Source organism: Mesoplodon densirostris, chromosome 2 (assembly GCF_025265405.1).
Source record: "Mesoplodon densirostris isolate mMesDen1 chromosome 2, mMesDen1 primary haplotype, whole genome shotgun sequence".
Classification (NCBI taxonomy): domain Eukaryota; kingdom Metazoa; phylum Chordata; class Mammalia; order Artiodactyla; family Ziphiidae; genus Mesoplodon; species Mesoplodon densirostris.
Genome location: NC_082662.1, coordinates 117,199,512 through 117,222,342, shown reverse-complemented (window position 1 = coordinate 117,222,342; position 22,831 = coordinate 117,199,512). Strand labels below are relative to the sequence as shown.

General features: G+C 42.0%; 1 protein-coding gene across 1 annotated transcript; it reads left to right on the top strand.

The window, feature by feature from the left end:
• The first annotated feature begins 984 nt into the window (after nucleotides 1-984).
• On the top strand, nucleotides 985-22,827 carry FCRL4 (Fc receptor like 4). The gene is made up of 12 exons (XM_060090785.1): nucleotides 985-1,045; nucleotides 2,762-2,785; nucleotides 7,115-7,369; nucleotides 8,581-8,835; nucleotides 9,262-9,540; nucleotides 10,357-10,644; nucleotides 15,845-15,955; nucleotides 17,101-17,128; nucleotides 18,123-18,205; nucleotides 18,405-18,473; nucleotides 22,581-22,612; nucleotides 22,711-22,827. Exons 1-12 carry the CDS (start codon nucleotides 985-987, stop codon nucleotides 22,825-22,827), a joined length of 1,602 nt encoding a protein of 533 aa, XP_059946768.1.
• Nucleotides 22,828-22,831: the final 4 nt, after the last annotated feature.

The following is a 22,831-nucleotide window of genomic DNA, read 5'->3' as shown; positions in this document are numbered from 1 at the left end:
CCAAGGGTCATTTATTCACAGATATCATAAGTATGATGATGACAGTGATGTGACTACATTTACCTTTGTCTTTGCTCATCTCTCAGTCAACTTGGGTGTCTCTTCCACAGGGAAGCCTCTCCTGATTCTCCAGAACTGGGTCAGATTTCCCTCCTACTGAACTCTAGGAGCACTTTTCACTCTGTATTTAACTCCCTGTTGGCTTTTCCGTCTCCCCACTATAATGAAAGCTTATCGAGTCTTGCTTACCTCTGTGCTCCCATCACCTGGCACCATGCCTAACATACAGTTATATAATCAATATGTATTTGTTGAGACATTCCTTTAGCAAATTTTGGATTCTAGGACCTTAAGTTAAAAATTTCACAGTCCATTCTCCTGGAAGAACATGATGGGGCTGTAATTTATTCATTGCTCCCTGCTCAGATCAAAGTTTGTTGCTTCCTCTGAGACAAATGAGTCAGGATATTTTCATACATGTCAGACAAGGTGCAAGTTGTCTTATGATTCAGATACTTCATCATATACAGATGGTCATCTGGAGGTGGTCCAGCAGAGTCTGTCAGGGACCAGAGAAGGGCATTTCTGTATCGAATGAGAAGTTTTCCAGCTCAGGAGTGATTTAGACACATCCTTGGATTATGTGAATCTCAACAGAACTGCAGTCTTACCTGATATCTGGTAGCAGAGAGAATAAGTTGCAGTTTCCTTGGAAGGCAGAGACTGGAGCTTTCTGAAAATAAGACAACTAAAGCCTCGAGGAGCTATTCATACCAATATATCAGCGCAGTTCTTAAATATTTTTTATCAAATGTTGACTTCCGTCATTGAGATTTTCTTAGACCTGGTAACATAAGTCTTCGGTATTTTAAGAAAGATTCCCCTACTTCCCCCTTTCACTTCATTAACTCAACCAGCTTTACTCAGAGTAACAACTTGCTGAACTCACTCTCCAGCACTGGGAACTGACCTGTCTCCTATGAGATGCTCCTCAGGACTCCAGAGCAGACTTCCATGCTACTGTGGGCATCCTTGCTGGTCCTAGGTAAGTAGTGGAGGGAAGCCTCTGTTTGCTGCAAAAACGGAGCCTCTCTGCAGGCCAAAGACCTTTCCTCTGTGCTGCTGAAAAAATGGATTTTACTCCCATTTAGAACAGCAGAAAATGAACAAAGGGGAAAGATATTGATACAATGAAATGAGAGGGAAAAAATTATTTCTAATAATGTGTTCCTTGTTTGCTTTTAATTGCCTATGAAAAATTCCTCTTACCACCCCCCCAAAAGTGGGCTTATTTTTCCGTGCAGAAAACTACAATTAAATCTGGTTACCTTTCTAATCACAGATCATGAAAACCAAGAGTGAAAGATGAACTGAGTCCCTTGTGAAAGGACCATGTTCTGACTGTGAGCTGATGTAGAATGATTTTCTGCTGAGAATAGTTATTTCTTTTTTGTACTCTGAGATCAAGCCTGCTCTGATGTTTGCAAAGAGCATGAGAAGAGGAGAAATAAGACAATTTCCCTTTGATTTTTCTTCCCTGCTTGCCAATATTTGTCCAAATGAGACACTGATTTTCTAGTAGCTCAAGCTTAGGGAAATAAAGACCAGTCAGTCATTTGTACACTGAATTTTGTTAAATGTGTTTGCCTTGTTCTCAGCTATATCTCCAGACTCCAATTAAGAAAGGAAGAGTTATTAGTGTGACTGGAACATTATGGGAACTCAGTAAATAGTGAATGAATGGCTATATGGGTCATAGCATGGTGCTGGGCAATGCAGAGTATGCAGGGACACGGAGAACACGGCCTCTGCCCTCAAGAACTGACATTCTGATAAAGAAATCAAAGGACAAATGAAAGAGTATTTGACTTGGCAATACAAGAAAAATATTACACAATGGATCATAGGATAATGATAATTAATTCTTGCTGATAATAATTAATTCTTGCTGAGCCCTATGTCAGACAGTCTTCTAAGAATATCCCATTGTATTAATGTATCCAATCCTCTAACAATTGATGAGCTGGAACTTCTATAAATCCTGTTTTACAGATAAGGAATCTAAGGCATAGAGACAGTCTCTTGCCTTAAGTTTCATGCAGTAGTAAAGTGGCAGAGTCAGGATTCAAACCCATAATCTGACACTGGAGCTGTGCTTTTAACCACTGCCCCATACTGTATGTCCAGTTATGAGTTTCAACTGAGTTGGAATGGGAGGGGTTCTGAATCAATAGAAAAGTGAGGGTGCTGCAGCCTAGAGGCATCTCAGAGGGCTTCATGGAGGAGGTTGGATCTCATCTGAGCTTTGATGTGTGAGTGTAACTTGCTTTTGCTTCATAATGAAGGAGGAGAATAACACTCCAGGCAAGAAGATAGTGAAGCCAAGCCTCAGCAGCAGCCACAGTCATGTCAAAAAAAATAATTACAGCAACGCTTAATTGATGACTTACTAATTTAACTCATTAAAATATGGCCATGAGGTCAGTTTGATGGCCCCCATGTTACAGAGGAGAAAACTGAGCCTTGGAGGTTTTGTGTAGTTTGCCCAGGGACACACAGCTAAAATTCAAACCTGTTTCTGCCTGAGTCTGCAGCCTGAGCTTTTGGCCATGGCGTTACCTTGTTTCTCCAGGGTGGGTGGAACTGGACACGTTTCTCCTCCGTTTGGCTGGAAGTCGAAAATGGGCGGGTGGACTCTCATGGTAGAATGGTTTGGGACTCGTTGCCTTGTGCTGATGCCTGGCTCTTGACTCTCTTGCAGCAGCTCCAGTCAGTGGACCACTTGGTAAGTCCATCTTTTCTTTCCTTTTCTCTTTTATGTTTCTGTATATCTTAATAACTATCCTGTATCTCACATACTTGTCAAAAGAGGACTTGCTGTGCCCGCATCATTTCCTTGAGGACTACGGGCAGGTGAAAACATATCTTAGGACTCTGACCCTAAGAGTTTGGGAGTCACACTCCTGGATGAAACCTGGCATGGTGCTGGATGATCTTGGAGGCAGGGCTGGGATACATGTCACAGAATTCAAGGAAAGGGGGTGTCCCCACCTGATGTGGGATTCTAGCCAACTTGACAGAATGCATAGAATCCTGAGAGAGGAAGGATAGAAATAAGCCATTACCTCACTGGGGGAGGCTGAGTGCAACCAACTTGCTGGCTTCCCCACGTCCCCCCTAGCTTGACAGAGCCATGGGCAACCAACTCATCCCAAACTTCAGCATTCTGTGTAGACATTTCTCTATTAATAAGCTCAGATCATGATAACTTTGAGCCCCCATCCTACTGGTCAGCAGAAAGTCCAGCCTTCTGTTGGGAGCTGTCTCCACGAGTTTTGGCAATCCCTGAGGATTTGTCCAGCCCACCCCACCCCCCACCCCACCCCCATCCAGGGAGCTGCTTATGGTCAGCCAGCTCCAGCCAGTGGGAGCCACTGCCCCTTGATGCACACCATCCCCTGCAGCTTCTGGGCTTGTGATTCTCCCCCTCAGTGCTGTGGCTACAGCCCATTTCCCACAAATCTCTGCCTAACTGGGAGGAGATCTTAACTGGACTAGGTTTTGTTAAACATTCTAGGATGGAGAGTAAAACACAGAGAGTGTCAGCTAGTAGATGTGGCTAATCTCAGAACCCACTGACTCAGTCCCAACCTCTTAAAGATGCTGACAAGATGTGTCTCCCCCTGACCACTGGGCCACCTGCACATAGCAGGGGCAACTTACTTGGACCAGCGAGGAATAAAGCTGCATACACCAAAGAAGTTCTCCCTTCCCTCCAGTAAAAGACCTACTGCCCAGTCTCCATTTCCCTAACCCCAGGTGCTTCCCAGGAACATAGACAGTGCAGATTTCTATTCTCTTTATGAGAAACACAACCCCATACTCACTGGGGCGTAGTATATCTGTATAAACCTCTAGAGAAAGAGAAAGGAAAAAAAGTCTGCAGAGACACATGAATGTTTCTATAATCAAACAGAACATTTAATTTCTTTATTTAAAACAAGCGTTCAGGTTACTCTACAGTTTTTGCCCCCAAACAGAGTATTTCCATTACATTTGGGTACAATTCTAAGGTGTATTTGGGGCAGTTCTTACAGAAAAAGGTAAGAATATTTAAAGTCTCAAGCTTTAAAAAAACAATTGCTTGTACGCCCTTGAATACAGACAGTCCTCCTTACCTGAGTATAGAAAGTACTAAGATAAAAACACACTTAATTGATTCCACTTATGATTTTATGGTAAACTGCATATCCCCAACAGTGAGATTTTATTTTTGGAAAAAAGACAATACAAATGGAAATAATGTGTTTTATTTTCTACATCACAGAATTTAGATTACCAAGGCAATTTGTAGAACAAAGCATGGATCAAATATTGGTTTTTGGGGTTGTTGTTGTTTTTTTTTTGTATGTGATAGCTGTAGGAAACTAAAACTGCAAAAGAGCTCCCCTGCTATGCTTCTCTCCTTTCATCATAAAGGAAAAGTCTTCCCCCAGAATCCTCACCCCTTAGTTCACTCCTAGCTTTATTCCTCTGACATCTCCTTACTCAGAACTGTGTCACATGGCTGGGCAAGTTAGTGCTTCTGTTTTTCAAACCCGCTGGTGGGCAACAGGCTCAACAGAAGGGCATTGGGACTAACTTTCAGAAGCCAAACAAATATTTTCCCTATCATTGTTTGCTCCTCTTCAACTTTTAACAGATCTTGCTCTACTACACTTGTCAGTGGCTTTGGGAACCATTAGAGCAGTGGAACCACAACACTTTTACCACCTTCATGAATTACTGCATCTTTGGCAGAATCTGAAGTATCACTTTACAATCAATTTTCATTGTATACACAATGAAGGATTAGCCTATCAAAACATTGATCTTTGTGCCTGCTAGAAAATAGTAGTGTTAAAGGGGTAAGAATGTTTGAGTGGGTGTTTCCAATAGTGAATAATTAGGTCTGTGATTACTTTTATTATGTCAAGGAAGAAATCCTTTTTTTTTCTATCCTCTTAGGTTTTCTAATGAGGGCCTGCAAATTAAACTGAAAAAAGCAAGACTAGCAAGAGAAAAGACAAATTTTTTATTCAAAACTTATGGGAATACACAGAAAAATATAAACTAAGGAGGCAGTTAGAATTTGGGACTTATATAACATCTGGATAGGGAAAGGGGCAGGTGAGAAGGCCACTTACTGGAAAACAAATGATTTTTAGGAAAGATAAATGGGCCCTTAAGAGAATAGATGGGAGCTATGCTAGTTTTGTGACGAGTTCTGCTTTAGGTGTGCTGCCAACTTCCAGTGTCTGGTGATAAGAGCTGATCATTTATTTGCTCCTGGGGAGGTGATTTATGACAATTGAACTCTTCAGAGGCTTTGCTTTTAGGCAGATAAGGGAATTCAGAATAAAAAAAAATAAAATCTATTCTCAAATGCCTTCAGCTCAAAATAATTTTTATGCCACAGTAGTAGATTCATCCTTCAGTTACTAACTCTCACAACTTGAAGCTACAAAACTTAGGAAATAAACACTCAGATAAGAAAGAGCCACAGTAACGGCTGCAGGAAATAAAATTAAAAACAAAATCTCCCAACCCAGAAATCCTCTCCACAAAGGTAATAAAGAAAGCAAACTCTTTTAGTATTGAATAAACATTAAAACATACGCTTAATAATAAGCATGCTCATCACAGACAATCCACCAAGAGATTGCAAAGACAGAAAAGGATCTCCCACTCTTATATTGCCAAGGGGATTCAGCCCATTACATACACATTTTCAAGATTAAACAGTAACTAGTTCTCAAGCAGGAGGACTTGACAGCACCTTTTGTCACACATAGTTTATCCTAAATTTATCATGGTTATTGGCTTTTATCCAGAGGAGGAATAAACATCTCATATCTTTAGGACTGGAGGTAGTCTTGCATACTGCAACAAGGTACCTACCAAAGGTAAATGCTTACCCTTCCACAGGAATGGGGAGACAGGATCCAGGGGAGCTATCCCCCTAGATGTCTGCTTTTCAAAAAGATGGCTCCTGGGGCTTCCCTGGTGGCGCAGTGGTTGAGAGTCCGCCTGCCGATGCAGGGGACATGGGTTCGTGCCGCGGTCCTGGAAGATCCCACATGCCGCGGAGCGGCTGGGCCCATGAGCCATGGCCGCTGAGCCTGCGCATCTGGAGCCTGTGCTCCGCAACGGGAGAGGCCACAATAGTGAGAGGCCCGCGTACCGCAAAAAAAAAAAAAAAAAAAAAAAGGCTCCTTCTTGAGAAAGATGTTCCTGAGTTATGAGACTGGCAAGAGGCTTTTTAGCCATTATAAAGATTCACATACATTTGAAAGAAAAAAGAGAGGGAGAAGTTGTTTCCCTTATTTTCAACAGGGAGAATTAAACCTCTTATCTTTAATTTGCATTGATATTTACCCTTACATTCTCCAGCTTCTGTCCATTAATAATTCAAAGATGTTAAGGCCTGATTTTATGCAGGGCACACATTTTATTTTAATGAAAGAGCATCTTTGGGGTGTGGGGAGTTAGAAGCACCTAGTTCCCAGCACTCATACTGTTTGTAGTTATTTCAATATAATTTTCACTTCAGACAACAGCCTGCTCACCCCTCCCCTACCTACTTCTTGTTGGAAAAAAATACTATGGACCCTTTTCCATAACTGCGTAATTGACCCCAAATTCCTATACTCCCTCCCTCTACAATCCCTCACCCCACCATATGGCCATGCCACACAAATGCTCATCTTAGAGAGGTGTGTGTAACATGAAGAGCCCAGGTGGGAGGGAGTTCAGGAGGAATCTACTTGAGGAACTGGCCTGTTGGAAAAGGTAAGGGGGTTTGCGAGCCTCCCATCACTTATCTTCTATGGTGAGTAGGTCCTGCTGGGGTTGCCCTCTGAAGGTTAGTCTGTTCCTGTAGACCAAAGAGCAGTTGCTGCACTCCTGGGTAAGGTGAATACAGCTGGAAAACTTGAAACCTGGGGAAACAGCAGCCCCGCCAGGGGGCCTTTCAGAGACTCTCCAAAGCTGGGTGCTTCAGTCCACTCCACACAAACCACTGTAGTGGGGACTGCAGACACCTCCACCTCAGACTCATTTCTCTTCTCCCCAGCTACTGTACCCAAACCCATGATTTCCCTCCAGCCTCCGTGGACCACTGTCTTCCATGGAGAGAGAGTGAATCTGACTTGCAATGGATTTCACTTCTATGCACCAGAGAAAATAAGATGGTACCGTTGGTACTCTGGGAAACAACATCCAAGTGAAACCCCAGGAAACACCCTCGAGGTTCGTGATTCTGGACAGTACATTTGCCAGGCCCCAGGCTCACTCCCGAGTAACCCTGTGCGCTTGCTCTTTTCTACAGGTGAGAAAGAAGGTGAATTAGTTAAAACATTGGAAGTGATTGCAGTACATCTTAGCTCCCTGGATTTTCCAAGAACTGAGGTCCTTGGTTCTACTCTAACTTTGACCTTTCAGGTTCATGTCCTCCCTCACTGTCTATAAGTGTTTTTCAAACTACTATTGACATTAGAGTTTAAATGTCTAATATTAATCAACAGACATTCTTACACACACAGTTAAAGAAAGAAGTTTTAGTTTTAGGGGATACAAAAGTGAAGCTGGGGCTTCCCTGGTGGCGCAGTGGTTGAGAGTCCGCCTGCCGATGCAGGGGACACGGGTTTGTGCCCCGGTCCGGGAAGATCCCACATGCTGTGGAGCGGCTGGGCCCGTGAGCCATGGCCGCTGAGCCTGCGCGTCCGGAGCCTGTGCTCCGCAATGGGAGAGGCCACAACAGTGAGAGGCCCGCGTACCGCAAAAAAAAAAAAAAAAAAAGTGAAGCTGTCTTAGGTCCTGCCTTCAAGGGCTTTACATGAATGTACTAAGCACAAAATAGAAAGTGAAAAGTGCCATAAAATAGGAATTCAGAGGTGGGAAATCTCCAGCCTCAGGGCTTGTGTCTTCACCTGTCTTAGGATCTGTCCCTTCTCTATTTCAGAAAATTTAGATCACTCCTCAGGCATTGGTCTATAGGAGCAGGCATTCACTGTATCATCTCAGAGAGAAAGGATAGAACTAGCCTGTAATCAGAATCTGAAGAGCATGAGAGTTTCATGAGTGGACAGCATTCACTGTCTCTTGACCCTGAATTTGCATCTGTGACCATAAGCCCTCTGCATAGCACACTCCAATGCACTGTAACAATTTCTAGTGTATTTCTCCAAGAACTACGTCTTTGATGACTCCTGTTCTGTTATTTGGTGAGCAAGTTGGTGTTGATCTTCTCCGTAATCAATGACGTCAGAGATTCAGTCACACCTCCTCTCAGCTTTTCCTCTCCACGTTAGAATCCTTATATTTTTGAATCTGTCCCTGAATGGTTAAATAGATGTGTTTAGGATTTATTTAGGAATTGTATCTGAAGCTGGTCAACTGATTTGGAAGGAAATGAGTGAGCTTGAGTCAGGAGACTAAATCCTGGGGAAGGAAAAAGGAAGAAAAAAAATCTCTGTAATTCAGGATGCACAGAGGATGGGGTGCCTCAATGATAACGTCTTATCTGTGTGTGGTTTCCAGCCTCCTTCATCCTCCAGGCCCCACATTCTGTGTTTGAAGGTGATGAGTTGGTTCTGAGATGCCGGAAAAGGGCGAGAGAGAAACTGACTGCTGTGAGGTACTTTTGGAATAGAAAAGTTATATCTGTTTCTAATAAAAGCTTGGATCTTCTGATATCACAAGCAAGTTTAAACAACAGTGGCTGTTACCAATGCATTGGATCCTTGGAAAATAAACGTGTATTGAGAACAAGTCTCACAAATATTCGAATTCAAGGTAAACACTTCATTTCATACAAATTTGCTTAGCAATGTCAGGGCAGGGTAAATTGGGCACATCCGCGGGGATCTATGTAAGTGGTGTTTTTTGTTTTTTTGGGCTGTGCCGCTCGGCTTGTGGGATCTGTTTAGTTCCCTGACCAGGATCGAACCAGGGTCCTCGGCGGTGAAAGCACAGTGTCCTAACCACTGGACCTCCAGGGAATTCCCTATATAAGTTGATATCATAACAAACTCTGGAAATATTTGAGACCACGTCCTCTAAGAGGCAGAGAAAGTGGAACAATTTGACTTAAATAATCCTGGGAAAGAAAAATGTGATAGAGGGGTCAATAAGTTTGTCTTGCTAGGTGTCTGAAGTTTTCCAGAACCGCGAATCCAAGCCTGCCTCATACTGAGAACTTGATTCACCTCTTCTCTCTAGAGCTATTTCCACGTCCAAAGCTGAAAGTCACAGACTCCCAGCCTACAGAGGGGAATTCTGTAAACCTGAGCTGTAAAACACAGCTTCCTCTAGAGCGGTCAGACACTCGGCTTCACTTTGTCTTCTTCAGAGACCATGGGGTCATCCTCTCAAACTGGAGTGCATCCCCAGAACTCCAGGTCACAGCCATCTGGAGAGAAGACTCAGGATCATACTGGTGTGGGGCCATGACCAGCGGCATCCACAAACTCAGCCTCCCGCTTCAGATTGACGTGCAGAGTGAGTGCTGGAGAGCCGGGCTGTGGTGTCTCCCCTGACTGGTCCTTCTGGCCCAGTGAGGGTAGGGACTGCCCAATACAGATGGATTTTGTCATCCTGACAGAGGCACCAGGCTTAGACTGAGAAGTGAGGTAGATAATAAAAGAAATACAGGATTTCATTTCCACCTCTATTTCTCTAAAAACTTAGTCTTTCTTTGAAATTCTAGCACCTTGAAATGACAGAGGTGATTCACGGAGGCAGATACAAGAGTTGGGCAAAACAAAATGAAAATAAGAAACAAAATTCTCTGCTACTGAATTGACAGATTCTAGGATGTCAGATCTTGGGGCAAACTATTTAGAAGACACATATCCACAGAAGTGGACCCTAACCAGTAACAACAAACAGCGTGATATGTAAAGCAGAAGAGAAAGACATACATACACACAAAGATAAATACAATAAATATCAGCTTGTCTTAGGTACCAAAGCAGGACTTCTGGAAACGGATGTGGTCTAAGTCAGTGTGATGATAGCCACTATTGCTATTACTTCTCCCAGGTCAAAATAATTCACACTGACAACTAGGACATGACATAAAACCCAAGTGCTTTTTCAGGGAGACCCAATTTTTCTCTCCTAGAGTCTGTGCATAAGGATGGAAAGGTTACTACATTTAATGATACTCTAGGCCCCAAATCCACAGTCTATGAGCTACAGTGCTAACACCTGCAGAAGAGTATATCTTAAAGTCCCATAAAAAGTGACCCTGTCCAACATCCCAACCCCGTCCTCCTCTCATCATGCCCTCACCTGTTGTCTGTGTTCACACAGGGATCCCCGTGTCTGGAGTGTTCCTGGAGACCCAGCCCCAGGGGGACCAGGCGGTCGAAGGGAAGATGCTGCTCCTTGTCTGCTCTGTGGCTGAAGGCACGGGGAACACCACGTTCTCCTGGCACAGAGGGGACACGAGGGAGAGTCTGGGGCAGAAAAGTCAGCGTTCCCAGAGAGCAGAGCTGGAGATCCCTGTTATCAGGGAGAGCCACGCAGGGGGCTACTACTGCACAGCTGACAATGGCTATGGCCTCATCCAGAGCGAGGCGGTGAACGTCTCTGTGAGAAGTAAGTTTTAATCCCCATTGACCTTATTTATTCTCAGATTTCTCAAATTAGGGGTGGGCATAGCCAACACTATCTTTGTGATTCTCATTTTTCTATTTCCATTTTGCCATTTTCCACTGCGATATTCACTCTTTTCCATTATACCAGGTTATAAGGAGGTACTACAGTGAGGGAATGCTGGCCAGGGGCCATTTCATCTCTTGGGGATGATTCTGTGTGCCTGTACGCTGATCCATTGCGTGTTGCTCTCAAACTGCAATCTTATGTCATTAGCAGTGTTTTAGGGTAGAGTATAGGTCCTTCATCCTAAACGTCAACTATACTCTTCTTTTGGTAATCCTCCATAGGACAAAAAACATAAAACATCCCTTTACTTCATTACTGTAGGTCTAAGAGTGTGTCAATACCAACTTGTTTGCAGGTCAGGAAACTTACAAGTACAAAGAGCAAATACAGAGCCCCATTATGTCCACAGAGGAGATAAGCCTTCCTTTGGGATAGCACAGTCATAGTTTATATCTTTACCTTCCTCTGTCTCCAAGGAGTCATACTAGGTCAAACCAGGCTCCCACTCAGCTCCCCTGGGACGAAAGAAATGGTTTCTATGGGACTTCAATTCATCCTCTCTCTCAGGTTCAGTTGCATCCCAGGCTATCCAATAAAGCTAGATTTTATGGAGGAACTACTGGAAAGCTAGATTTCCCTGCTTTCCTTTACAGTAAAACCCCTTAAAAGAGTTCTCTCTACTCACTCTCTTTCCTTCTGTTTTCTCTCAAACCCATCACCCTGAAGCTTGCCTCACTCCAATGGTACTTCTATACCTATTCATCAGATACCCCTTTTAAGGTGTTTTTTTTTTTTTTTTTTTTTTTACTGGATCCCCATCACATTTTAAAAAAAATAAATTTATTTATTTTATTTTTGGCTGTGTTGGTTTTTTGTTGCTGAGTGCGGGCTTTCTCTAGTTGTGGTGAGCAGGGGCTACTCTTCGTTGTGGTATGTGGACTTCTCATTGCAGTGGCTTCTCTTGTTGCAGAGCACGGGATCTAGGCGCGAGGGTTTCAGTAGTTGTGGCACGCGGGCTCAGTAGTTGTGGCTCATGGGCTCTAGAGCACAGGCTCAATAGTTGTGGTGCATGGGCTTGATTGCTCTGTGGCACGTGGGATCTTCCCGGAACAGTGCTTGAACCCGTGTCCCCTACATTGGCAGGCGGATTCTCTAGATCCTCCAACTGTAATATACCTGCAAGTCCAGATAGCTCTACCTTCAAAGTATCACCAGAATATGACTAATTCCCACCACTTCCACTGCTACCACGTGATCCAAGCCACCTGGATGATTGCAATAACACTGATTTTCTGCTTCGCCTGTGGCTCCACACAACCTATTCTCAACACAGTATCAGAAGGAACTCTAAATCATAAATCAGATCATGTTACTCTTCTGCTCAATATCCTCCCATGGCTTCCCATCTCCTTCAGAGGGAGAGCCAATGTCCTCTCAACGTCCCACCAGATCCTGATGATCTGGCTATCCTGCTATTCTGACCTGATGGCCCACCACTCTCTCCTCACCTTCTCCACTCTAGCCACCATTGCCCCCTGTCTCTTCTTCAAAACTTCCAGTCACACTCCAACCTCAGGGCCTTTGCACTACTTTCCCCCAATATCTTTATGCTCATCCCCTCACTTCCTCCAGGACCTTACTCACCTTCTCAATGAGACCCTCCCAGCCACCCTATATAACATAGCAGCTCTTCACCAAGGCCCTCCCTCTCCAAGTCTTGCTTGATTCTTCCCCACAGCATGTGTCACCAACTGCCATGCCATGCAGTCTTCTTCTGTCTCTTTCCACACCTCCCATAGTAGCCTCATAAAGGTAAATCTCTATTTTGACCATATTTTATCCCAAGTGCCTATTCCACTGCTTAGCTCCTATTAGGCATTCAATAAACATTTACTGAATGAATAAGTTTTACACATATCATTTTTACTTATCATAGTCATAATCCTAGAAAATAAGATAGTATCATCTCCATTCTACAGAAAAGGAGTGTGAAACTCAGAAAGGTTTGGTAATTTGCCTATGGTCACAAAGCTTATACCTGGCAGCCCAGATTTGAACCTCGACACAATCTTTTAGCTCAAAGAGACAGAGATCTTTCCCTCTGTCTGACTTGTCATACTTAGCATAATGACCTCAAGCTTCATTCACATTGTTGCAAATGGCAGAATTTTCCTTCTTATGGCTGTATAATATTCCATCATATTCACATTCCATCATGATGGAATATTATATATAAATATACCAGATTTTCTTTGTCCATTCATACATCAATGGACACTTAGGTTGCACATGTCTTGGTTATTATAAATAATGCTGCAATAAACATGGGGATGCAGATATCTCTTCAAGACAGTAATTCCATTTCCTTTGGATATATATGTAGAAGTGGGATTGCTAGATCATATAGTAGTTCTATTTTTTTTTTAAGTTTTGAGGATCCTACATACTGTTTTCCATTGTGGTTGCACAGGTTTACATTCTCACCAACAGTGTACAAGGATTTTCTTCTCTCCACATCCTTACCAACACTTGTTATTTCTAGTCTTCTTCTTTTTTTTTTAAGTTATAGGGAATAAAGTTTATTTTGGCAGAGAGTGCTAAACAAAATTAAAGTTGCATACATTAGTAATATAACTCAACGGCCTTAATTTAGTGTAAGTGTGACACATTTTCTTGCTTTCCTATGTTCTGCTAAATCACCATAATGTAGACTGCTTTATTAAACTGAAATGCTGAAATTTAATTTTACTGTTTTTTTTTTGGGGGGGTTGCTTTTTTGTTTTGTTGTTTTTTTTGTGTGTGTGTGGTACGCGGGCCTCTCACTGTTGTGGCCTCTCCCGTTGCAGAGCACAGGCTCCGGACACACAGGCTCAGTGGCCATGGCTCACGGGCCTAGCCGTTCCGCGGCATGTGGGATCTTCCCAGACCAGGGCACAAACTCATGTCCCCTGCATCGGCAGGCAGACTCTCAACCACTGCGCCACCAGGGAAGCCCAATTTTACTGTTTTTGCTTACGCTCTGGTTCTAAACAAACTTTATAAAAAACGCCATTGTAACAGGTGTGAGGTGCTACCTCACTGTGGTTTTGATTTGCATTTCCCCAATGATTAGTGATGTTGAACACCTTTTCATGAACCTGTTAGCTTTTGCATGTCTTCTTTGTAAAAATGTCTATTCAAATCCTTTGTCCATTTTAAAATTGGATTATTTGAGGGTTTTTTTGCTATGGAGTTGTATGACTTCCTTATATTATTATATATTAACCTCTTAACAGATACATGATTTCCATGTATTTTCTCCCATTCTGTAGATTGCTTTTTCATTTTGCTGATTATTTCTTTTGCTGTGCAGAAGCTTTTTAATTTGTTGTAGTACTATTTGTGTATTTTCACTTTTGTTGCTTGTGCTTACGGTATCATATCCAAAAAGTCATTGCCAAGGCTAATGTCAAGGAGCTTTTTCCCTATGTTTTCTTCTAGAAGTTTTATGGTTTCAGGTCTTACATTTAAGTCTTTAACACATTTCAAGTTAATTTTTGTGAGTAGTATAAGATGGAAGTCCAGTTTCATTCTTTTGCGTGTGAATATCAAGTTTCCCCAGCACCATTTATTAAGAGATTATCTTCTTCACTGAGTATTCTTGGCTCTCTTATCCAATATTAGTTGACGGTATATGCATGGGTTTATGTCTGGCCTCTTAATTCTGTTCCACTGATTTATGTATCTGTTTTTATGCTAACACCAAGTTGTTTTGGTTACTCTAGTTTTGTTATATGGTTTGAAATCAAGAAGTGTGAAGCCTCCAACTTTGTTCTTTTGTTACAGGATTGCTTTGGCTATTTGGTGTCTTTTGTGGTTCCATACAATAATTTTTTTTAATTTCTGTAAAAAATGTCATTGGAATCTTGATAGGGATTGTAGTGAATCTGTAGATGACTTTGGATAGTATGGACATTTTAACAATATTAATTCTTCCAATTCACAGACATGGGATATCTTTCCATATTTGTGTCTTCTTCGATTTTTTTCAACAATATCTTATAGTTTTCAATATACAGGTCTTTCACCTCCTTGGTTAAATTTACTAGTAAGTATTGTATTATTTTTGATGTTATTGAAAATGGGATTGTTTTGTTTATTTCTTCTTTGGGTAATTCATTGTTACATGGATAGAAACACAGCTGATTTTTGTATGTTGATTTGGTATCCTGCAACTGTAGTGAATTTGTTTATTAGCTCTAACAGATTTTTTGTGGAGTCTTTAGGATTTTCTTTATATAAGATCATATCATCTGTAAATGGAGACAATTTTTCTTCTTCCTTTCCATTCTGGAGGCCTTCTATTATTTTTTTCTTGCCTGATTCCTCTGGTTAGGACTTCTAGAACTATGTTGAATAGGAGTGGTGAGAGAGGACACCCTTGCCTTGGAGAATGGATCCAATGGAAAAATCAGAATTCCCCAACCATTTAGTTTATTCCTTCCATCAGTTTCTTTCCCACCTCCCCTTCAAAGCACATAAGACTCAGGCTTCTATGAGAAAGGAAACTGGTGGCATTTCATTGTGGTGTCCCAATACATTTTTTTAATGGAGAGCAATCTCAGAGTTACTGCTGGTTCAGCTAGTGCCCTAATCAGTGGTAATATTTGCTTTCTTTCTCAGGCAGGCTGCTGTTCCAAAGTTAGGTGCTGCCAAGCCACTGTCGCATAACATCTTTCCAGATGTCTAGGGGAAATTTCCAAAAGGCCAAAGTACAGAATAGATAGAGAGATAGAGAGGCAGATGTAGATTTCCCCCCAAATATTAATTTCTGAAATGATGTCTGGGGGTCGGTGGAGGGAGCTGTCTACCTTTCTCCCGTTTGCCACAATCCACCCAGGCTCTTGTCTTCTACCCCTTCACAGTGAGTCACTTCCTGTCACATACAGGCTCAGGGCTGTGCTGCCCACAAGTAGAAACCTGCTTCCTGTGCCACACCAGTCCTAGCCTAGTCCCCAAAGGCCCCCATGAGTCCTCATCTTTTAGATTCTTCCCTCTACCAGGGCTCAGGGCCCCAGCCAAGCTGAGGAAAGGTTCCAGGGCTCCAGGCCCTAGACCCCTCCCCCAGAGGCTCATACAGGCTTTTCCCCTCCAGGCACCCCAGGGATAAGAAGAGGCCTTGTTGCAGCGGGAACCACTGGGGGGACATTCAGCGTTCTCCTGGCTGTGGCCCTGCTGTTTTACTGCTGGCACCAGAGGAAACTAGGTTTGTGTTCTCTCTTACCTTTTGCTAGAGCCCATGCCCTGTCCCTGCCTCAGACACTCCAGCTCATCCCAACCTCAGTAACAGCCACGCCACCGTTCTCTACCTCACCACCCCAGCGCTCATAGACACACTCATACTCTTCCTTGAAATGGCAATTTCCTTAATAGGTATCTAGTCTAATTTACAAAGCTTCAAGTGAAAGGTAGGGAGGAAATAAACATTTTAATGTGAAGTTTCAAAAACTTTAAATGGTTTCCTTGGGTAGTTTCTTTGGTCCAAACAGACTGGTCAACTAGATGCTTCAGCCCATCCTACATCCCCTATAAGTGGACAATCAAAATAAACTGAAAGCCCCTATGAAGAAATGACTGAGAATGGGAGCTGGCTAATCTTTATCCCTCTTCTTCCTCAGAGATTTCCCAGAGTCAAAGCCTGAAACCAGCACCTTGTGGTCCAATGGCTCTGCTCTCCACAGGTCAGGCCACTGCCTCCCCCTCTATCTGGTGGAGGGAGTTTCTCCCTGGTACTATCTGCCATGTGCTTCCAAAGGCTTCTTGCTTTAACCCAGGTCAGGCTAGTTTCAGATGCCAGGAAACCTGATGTAGAAGACAGGCACAGAAACTTTTTCAGCTCTAGTATAATTACCCATCCTTCATCCCTGTCTTTTAATTTAATTCAATTCAACTCAACTCACCAGATCCTTCTGAGCACATGCTATGTGCCCTGCATTGGGCTGAATGTAGGGAGCTTTGGACCTTTGACCATGAGTCTCCTTAATGAGCTTGAGCCTGAGGTTCCTCTGGGCATAACCACAGATGCTCCTGGAAATCCATCTACAACCCCTCACTACTCTGCAAGAAAGACAATTTGGCTATATTTAGTATTTCCTGAGATATATCAACACAGCCTTGAACCTTAATCAAGTCTCAAATAATTGCATATTCAACATAGAAATGTGTAGCCCTGTCCCCAGCAAGTTATATGCTTTGTTCAGTTCTTTTTCACATCGTTTTCATGAGAATATGAGACTGGGCCCATGTTTGAAATAACTTTCTGATGACCTCTCTTAGGCAGTGCATGTGTGTGAAATATTTGAGAATGAGCTCCCTCTGCTGACACAAGTCTGCCTTCGTTTTATTTTGCAGGAGATGGTTCTCTGGGAGACACAACCAGGTGAGGCCTCAGCGTTCTGGTTTCCCAAGAATAAAATGTGCAGAACTGTGGGGCTGCAAGTTTAGGTTAAGTGATTTCTCTGTGTCCCTGTGTTTAGATACTCCCATTTTCACATTCCTTGAAATGGCCACAATCACAGCTTCCTAGAATCCTTCTAATAGTTTGTATAATGGATTTTGCATGTATTTAGATCAGTTTCTTATTTGAAATTTATCCATTTATCTGAATGGATGATACCAAAGGTTATAGATTTTCTAGGTTGCCACAGAATATTTCTGGTGCAAATGTCCTATAGTTAAGCAACGTGTTACTATAACTATGTATAAAATGACTATTAATTCTAGACTTTCTAGAGGAACCTCAGCTTCTAGGAATCTTCTTTTTGCCCCACATGTGCTCATATACTCATCAGATTTTGTGTTTTTAAATTTGGTTTGGAAAATATGGTCTTCTTCTTTCTGTGTCAGTGCCTCAGTCTTTTTTTTTTTTTTTTTTTTTTTTTTTTTTTTTTTTTGCAGTACGTGGGCCTCTCACTGTTGTGGCCTCTCCTGTTGCGGAGCACAGGCTCCAGACGCGCAGGCTCAGCAGTCATGGCTCATGGACCCAGCTGCTCTGCGGCATGTGGGATCTTCCTGGACCGGGGCACGAACCCGTGTCCCCTGCATTAGCAGGCAGACTCTCAACCACTGCGCCACCAGGGAAGCCCAGTGCCTCAGTCTCATAGTCAGGGACTTGGAGCATGGATTATGTCTAATTTCTTCTTGAATTGTCCAGATAGAATGCTTTGAGGACACTTCCTCCTGATGATGAAGCTGGGTTTTTTTAGCCAACTGAGAGTGACCATTCTATCTATGAGATCATCATTCCTATGATGTTAGAGACTCTTCTGGCCTTGTTCTGCTGACTTCTCCACATTCCTTTTTGTCTCTGTCTATCCCACTCTTGTGCATATTATAATGTTCCAAGGATGATTATGTGTTTCTGTGCCTCACAGGAGACCCCTGACCCTAGGCCCAGGAGTGTCTTTCCATCCCATGTGTCCTGACCCAGTGGAGCTGCAGCAGTTGTATGGCAATGGTAAGGATTTCCTGGTAGGAAACTGCTCCCAGCCTGAGCCAGGGAGAGATACTTTGTTTTGAGGCCTGGCAAAGGCCCCTGGTCTCCCTAAGTATCCCAAACTCAGACATTCACAATAAATAATTGCTTAGGAAGAAGCATCTGCAGCATACCCCACTGACTGGGGCAGCTTAGAAAGTGTTGCTTTTTTTGTTCTCAGTGCACCCCAAAGAAAGAGACCTGGTATATTCTGAGATCCAGATTATTCAACCTGGGGAAGAAGGAAAAGGTAAGTCACCGGGGAGAGATTCTTGCTGCAAACTATATTCATTCATTTGACCCATATTTACTGAGCACCTCCTATGTGATGGGTACCACTTTAAGTAAAGGGAGTAAATCAGTGAACAAGGCAGACAAAAATCCCTACAGTGTGATGCTTAGACTCTGAAGAGAGAAGACAAACACAGAAAACTACATAGCATATCTTTGCTGATGATCAGAACAAAAATTAAACATCCTTCTAACAGATATTGTAATCATGAAGGTGTATGTACAAAGATTTCCCTTAAGTAATGAATGAATGATTGCAACGCACCTATTATGTGATAAGGATATATATGCATTATAATATATATAAATATACATATGTATGTATATGTTTAGTTAATCCATATAAAAACCCTGTGTAACCAGTATACTGAACAAGCAAGACTCATGACTTAATTACAAAAATCTTCTGTCTCCCACTGTCTGTTTAAACTTTCTTCTGTGAGAGATCTTCTCGGGCACTCAGGGTGAAAATTCTGGCAGCCAAAGTCCTTCCAAAACATTATCTTAGACAACAGACAGTAAGTGGACACTTTATGTCATAGTCTCTGTTAAGTAACTAGAACACCTAGTTTGAAGATGTTAAGCAAAACTTTCCCCTCTCCTAGTTCAGGCAAATTTCAGAATGGAAGCTGGCAATGGTAGGGATGAGGGGGAGGACCAGGCAGAGTTGGCCTCTTTGTTTCTTTTGTTGGCTTCCCCTAATTAACCTGGAGAAAGGAGTGGGAAAGAAGTTACTCCAGCTGGTATTTTGGAAGCTGGCTTCTGCCTCTCTGGGATGGCAGATGGTTAAGCAGGCACTCCCCTGTATAAGGTACATGTGTGGTCTCTTGAGGTTTCCTGCTGGATCCCTCCTTCCTAAAATTCCTTTGGCACAGCTGGTGCATTTCTAATTCCAGGAGTTGTTTGTGACTCCTTCACTGGCCTCACCTCCAGTCAATCACATCCAGCTTCCTGCTGCTGGATTCCCTTGGTACCTGGAGGCCCTATTGAACAGGACCCAAAGTGACCATACTCCTGCTTGTTCTGTCCCCCACGTGGACCACATCTGTCCTTGGGGACACCTGGGAATTTCAGGTCCTTGCTGACCCAGCAGCTTTCTTCTGATCCCACTACCAGTCATGAGTCAGAACTCTCAACACTCTAGATAAGGGTGTTGAAATATTTTTTATTATTATCTGCAGTAAGAAACGCAAATTGTACTGTTAAGCAGTGTGAATGTGCACACACTCACACACACAAACACACACATAACTGAACTAAAGTTTTAGGAGACAATATTTAGTGTGATGCACTCTGTTTTCTATTCTACTCATTGATTGTTTTAATCAGCTTTATTGAGGTATAATCGACATACAATATAATTCTCTACATTTAAACGCACAGTTCAAATTATTTTAATAAATGCATCCATTCACAGAACCACCGCCACAATCACGATGTTGAACATTTCCAACAGCCCAGAAAATCCTTTCATGCTCCTTTGCAGTTAATCTCCTCCCAGCTTCACCCCTGGCAACCACGGATCTGCCTTCTGTCCTATAGTTTTGCTTTTCTATAATTTCATATCAATGGAATCTTATGTAATGGAATCTTTAGGTCTGGATTCTTTCACTTAACATAATGTTTTGCAATTCATCCACATTCTAGCATATTATAAGTAGTTCACTATTTTTTTTGTCATGTAAAAAGCTATGCACATTTAATGTATACAACTCATGAGTTTGGAGATAAATTAACACCAAGGAAACCATCACCACCATTAAGGCCATAGATATATACATCATCTTCCAAAGTTTCCTTCCACACACTTGATGATGATGATGATGATGATAATGATGATGATGACGATAATGATGATGATGATGATGATGATGATGATGATGATGATGATGATGATGATGATGATGTGTGGTAAAAACACTAAACATAAGATTTACCTTCTAAGCAAACTTTAAGTATACAATAGAATATAGTTAGCTGTAGGCACTATGCTGTATAGTATATCTCCAGAATTTATTCATCCTTCATAACTCAAACTTTGTACCTTTTGAGCAATACCTCTAGTCTCCTTTCCCCCAGCCCCTTGGAACCACCATTCTACTCTCTGCTTCTATGAGTTTGAGAACATACAGTATTTGTCTTTCTGTATTTGGCTTATTTTTCTTAGAATAATGTCCTCTAGGTCCATCTGTGTTGTCACAAAAGACAGGATTTCCTTCTTTTTTAAGGTGGAACAATATTCCATTGTGTGTGTGTGTGTGTGTGTCTGTGTGTGTATCCTACTTCCTTTATGTATTCATCCATCAATAAACATTTAAGTTGTTTCCATATCTTGGTTATTATGAATCGTGCTGTGATCTCTTCAAGATCCTGATTTCAATTCCCTTGGATATGTACTCAGAAGTGGGATTGCTGGATCACATGAGAGTTTTATTTTAAAATTTTTAAGAAACCTCCATACAGTTTTCCATAGTAGCAGTACCAATTTGCACTCCCACCAACAGTGTACCAGAATTTCTTTTTCTCCACATCCTTGCCAACACTTGTTATCTTTTGTCTTTTTAATGATAGCCATCCTAACAGGTGTGAGGTGATATCTCACTGTGGTTTTGATTTGTGTGATTACTGATGTTGAGCACCTCTTCAATAACTGTTGGCCATTTGTATGTCTTCTTTAAAGAAACATCTATTCAGAACCTTTGCCCATTATAAAATTGAGTTATTGTTATTGTTGTTATTTTAGCTATTGATTCCTACGAATTCCTTATATATTTTGCATATGAATTCCTTATCTGATATATGGTTTGCAAGTATTTTCTTCCATTTTGTAAGCTGCCTCTTCTACCTGTAGCACCTCTCCAGTATTTTTGTGCCTAGTAGAAATTTCAGTTGTAATGTGATCCTGAACTTGGTTTACAAATGAGGCTAAGGACTTTTACAAGGTCACAAGCCAGTAAAAGACTAAGTCTTCTGTTTTGCTATAATATTTGCTGCATATAGTGCTTATTGCTATATTTGACTAACATGCATCATCTGAACACCTGCTTTGTCTGTTACTTTTATTTCTCAGCCATCCCCACTACTCAGGACCTTTTGAATGATAGAACTGCCACCAATTTGATTGGGTTAATTGGGTACATCTTATAGAGTCACCTTGATCAGTTGCTGCTCTTCACACTCTGTCCTTGACATATTTGTCAAAACACCACTGAAGCTGAACACTCTGTTGGTGGACGAGTTATATTTTAGGCACTTTATGTGTTGATGATCTGTAGCAAGATTTCTTCACCAGTGCCTCAGTGTTTGCATGAAGCCCCTGAAATTTTATGCAAATTTCCATGCATATGTCTATTGTTCTGGGGAGGGAGTACATAGCTTCTATCAGGTCATTAAAAAGATCTGTAAACCCAGAAGGTCTATGGTAAAAATATAATGAAAAAGAGAGAGTTCCAGGATGTATCTTTTTCCCCAAGCTCTATCTCTCCATAAAATTACTATATATAGCTCTCATGATTCTACCTTCTCTGAGATTCTTAATTTCTAATATGCAGGATGTGACAAATCATACCTGCTAAACTTTTCTCTCACTATGGCTCAATCTCTAAGAAACTTTGGCAATAAACTCAATAACCAGAACATGCTAATGTAAGAGAATTTTTCTCACAGGGCATACATTTTAAGAGGTCTAGTGGGAACTTGCAGAACAAGCAGGGGTTGGACTTCAAGGTTGGTAAGATGGAAGTTAAGAGAGGCAAGAATTGTAACTAAGAAAGAAATTATCTCTTAACATCTGGTAAAGGAAGGGAGTGAGGCTTCTTTCTGTGGTATTGAAGGAGAACATTATAGATCAAGGGAGCCTGAAAAGGACATGCAGAGGACTGGGTTAAGAAATGGTAAAACAAAATCACACATGTTGTAGGACATGTTGGGAGTCAGGGAGGAGAAAACATGACAATCAATGCAAAAGGTCCAGTGACTCCCAGATTCTGGGAAATAAGCTATAAGACTGAGTTCTGAGTGGATCCAAATACTCCTCATAGTTCAGTGGTTTCCTTTTCTTCCACAGGAAATACCTTCAGAACATCTCTAGAGGACCAGGTGAGTTTCATTTCCTGACTGTTTTCTCTCCCACTACTGCTTATAGCCCCATACTCCTTCTCCTTCCAGTTCTTCTTCTATCTTTTTTTCCACCCCAGCATGCCTCAATTGTCTACTCTGAGGTGAAGACACAGCTCCAAGATGATTCAGCTGGAAATGTCAGCTCTAAAGATGAAGATGTCATGGAAAATTACAAGGGTGTCCTACTCATGTGACTTG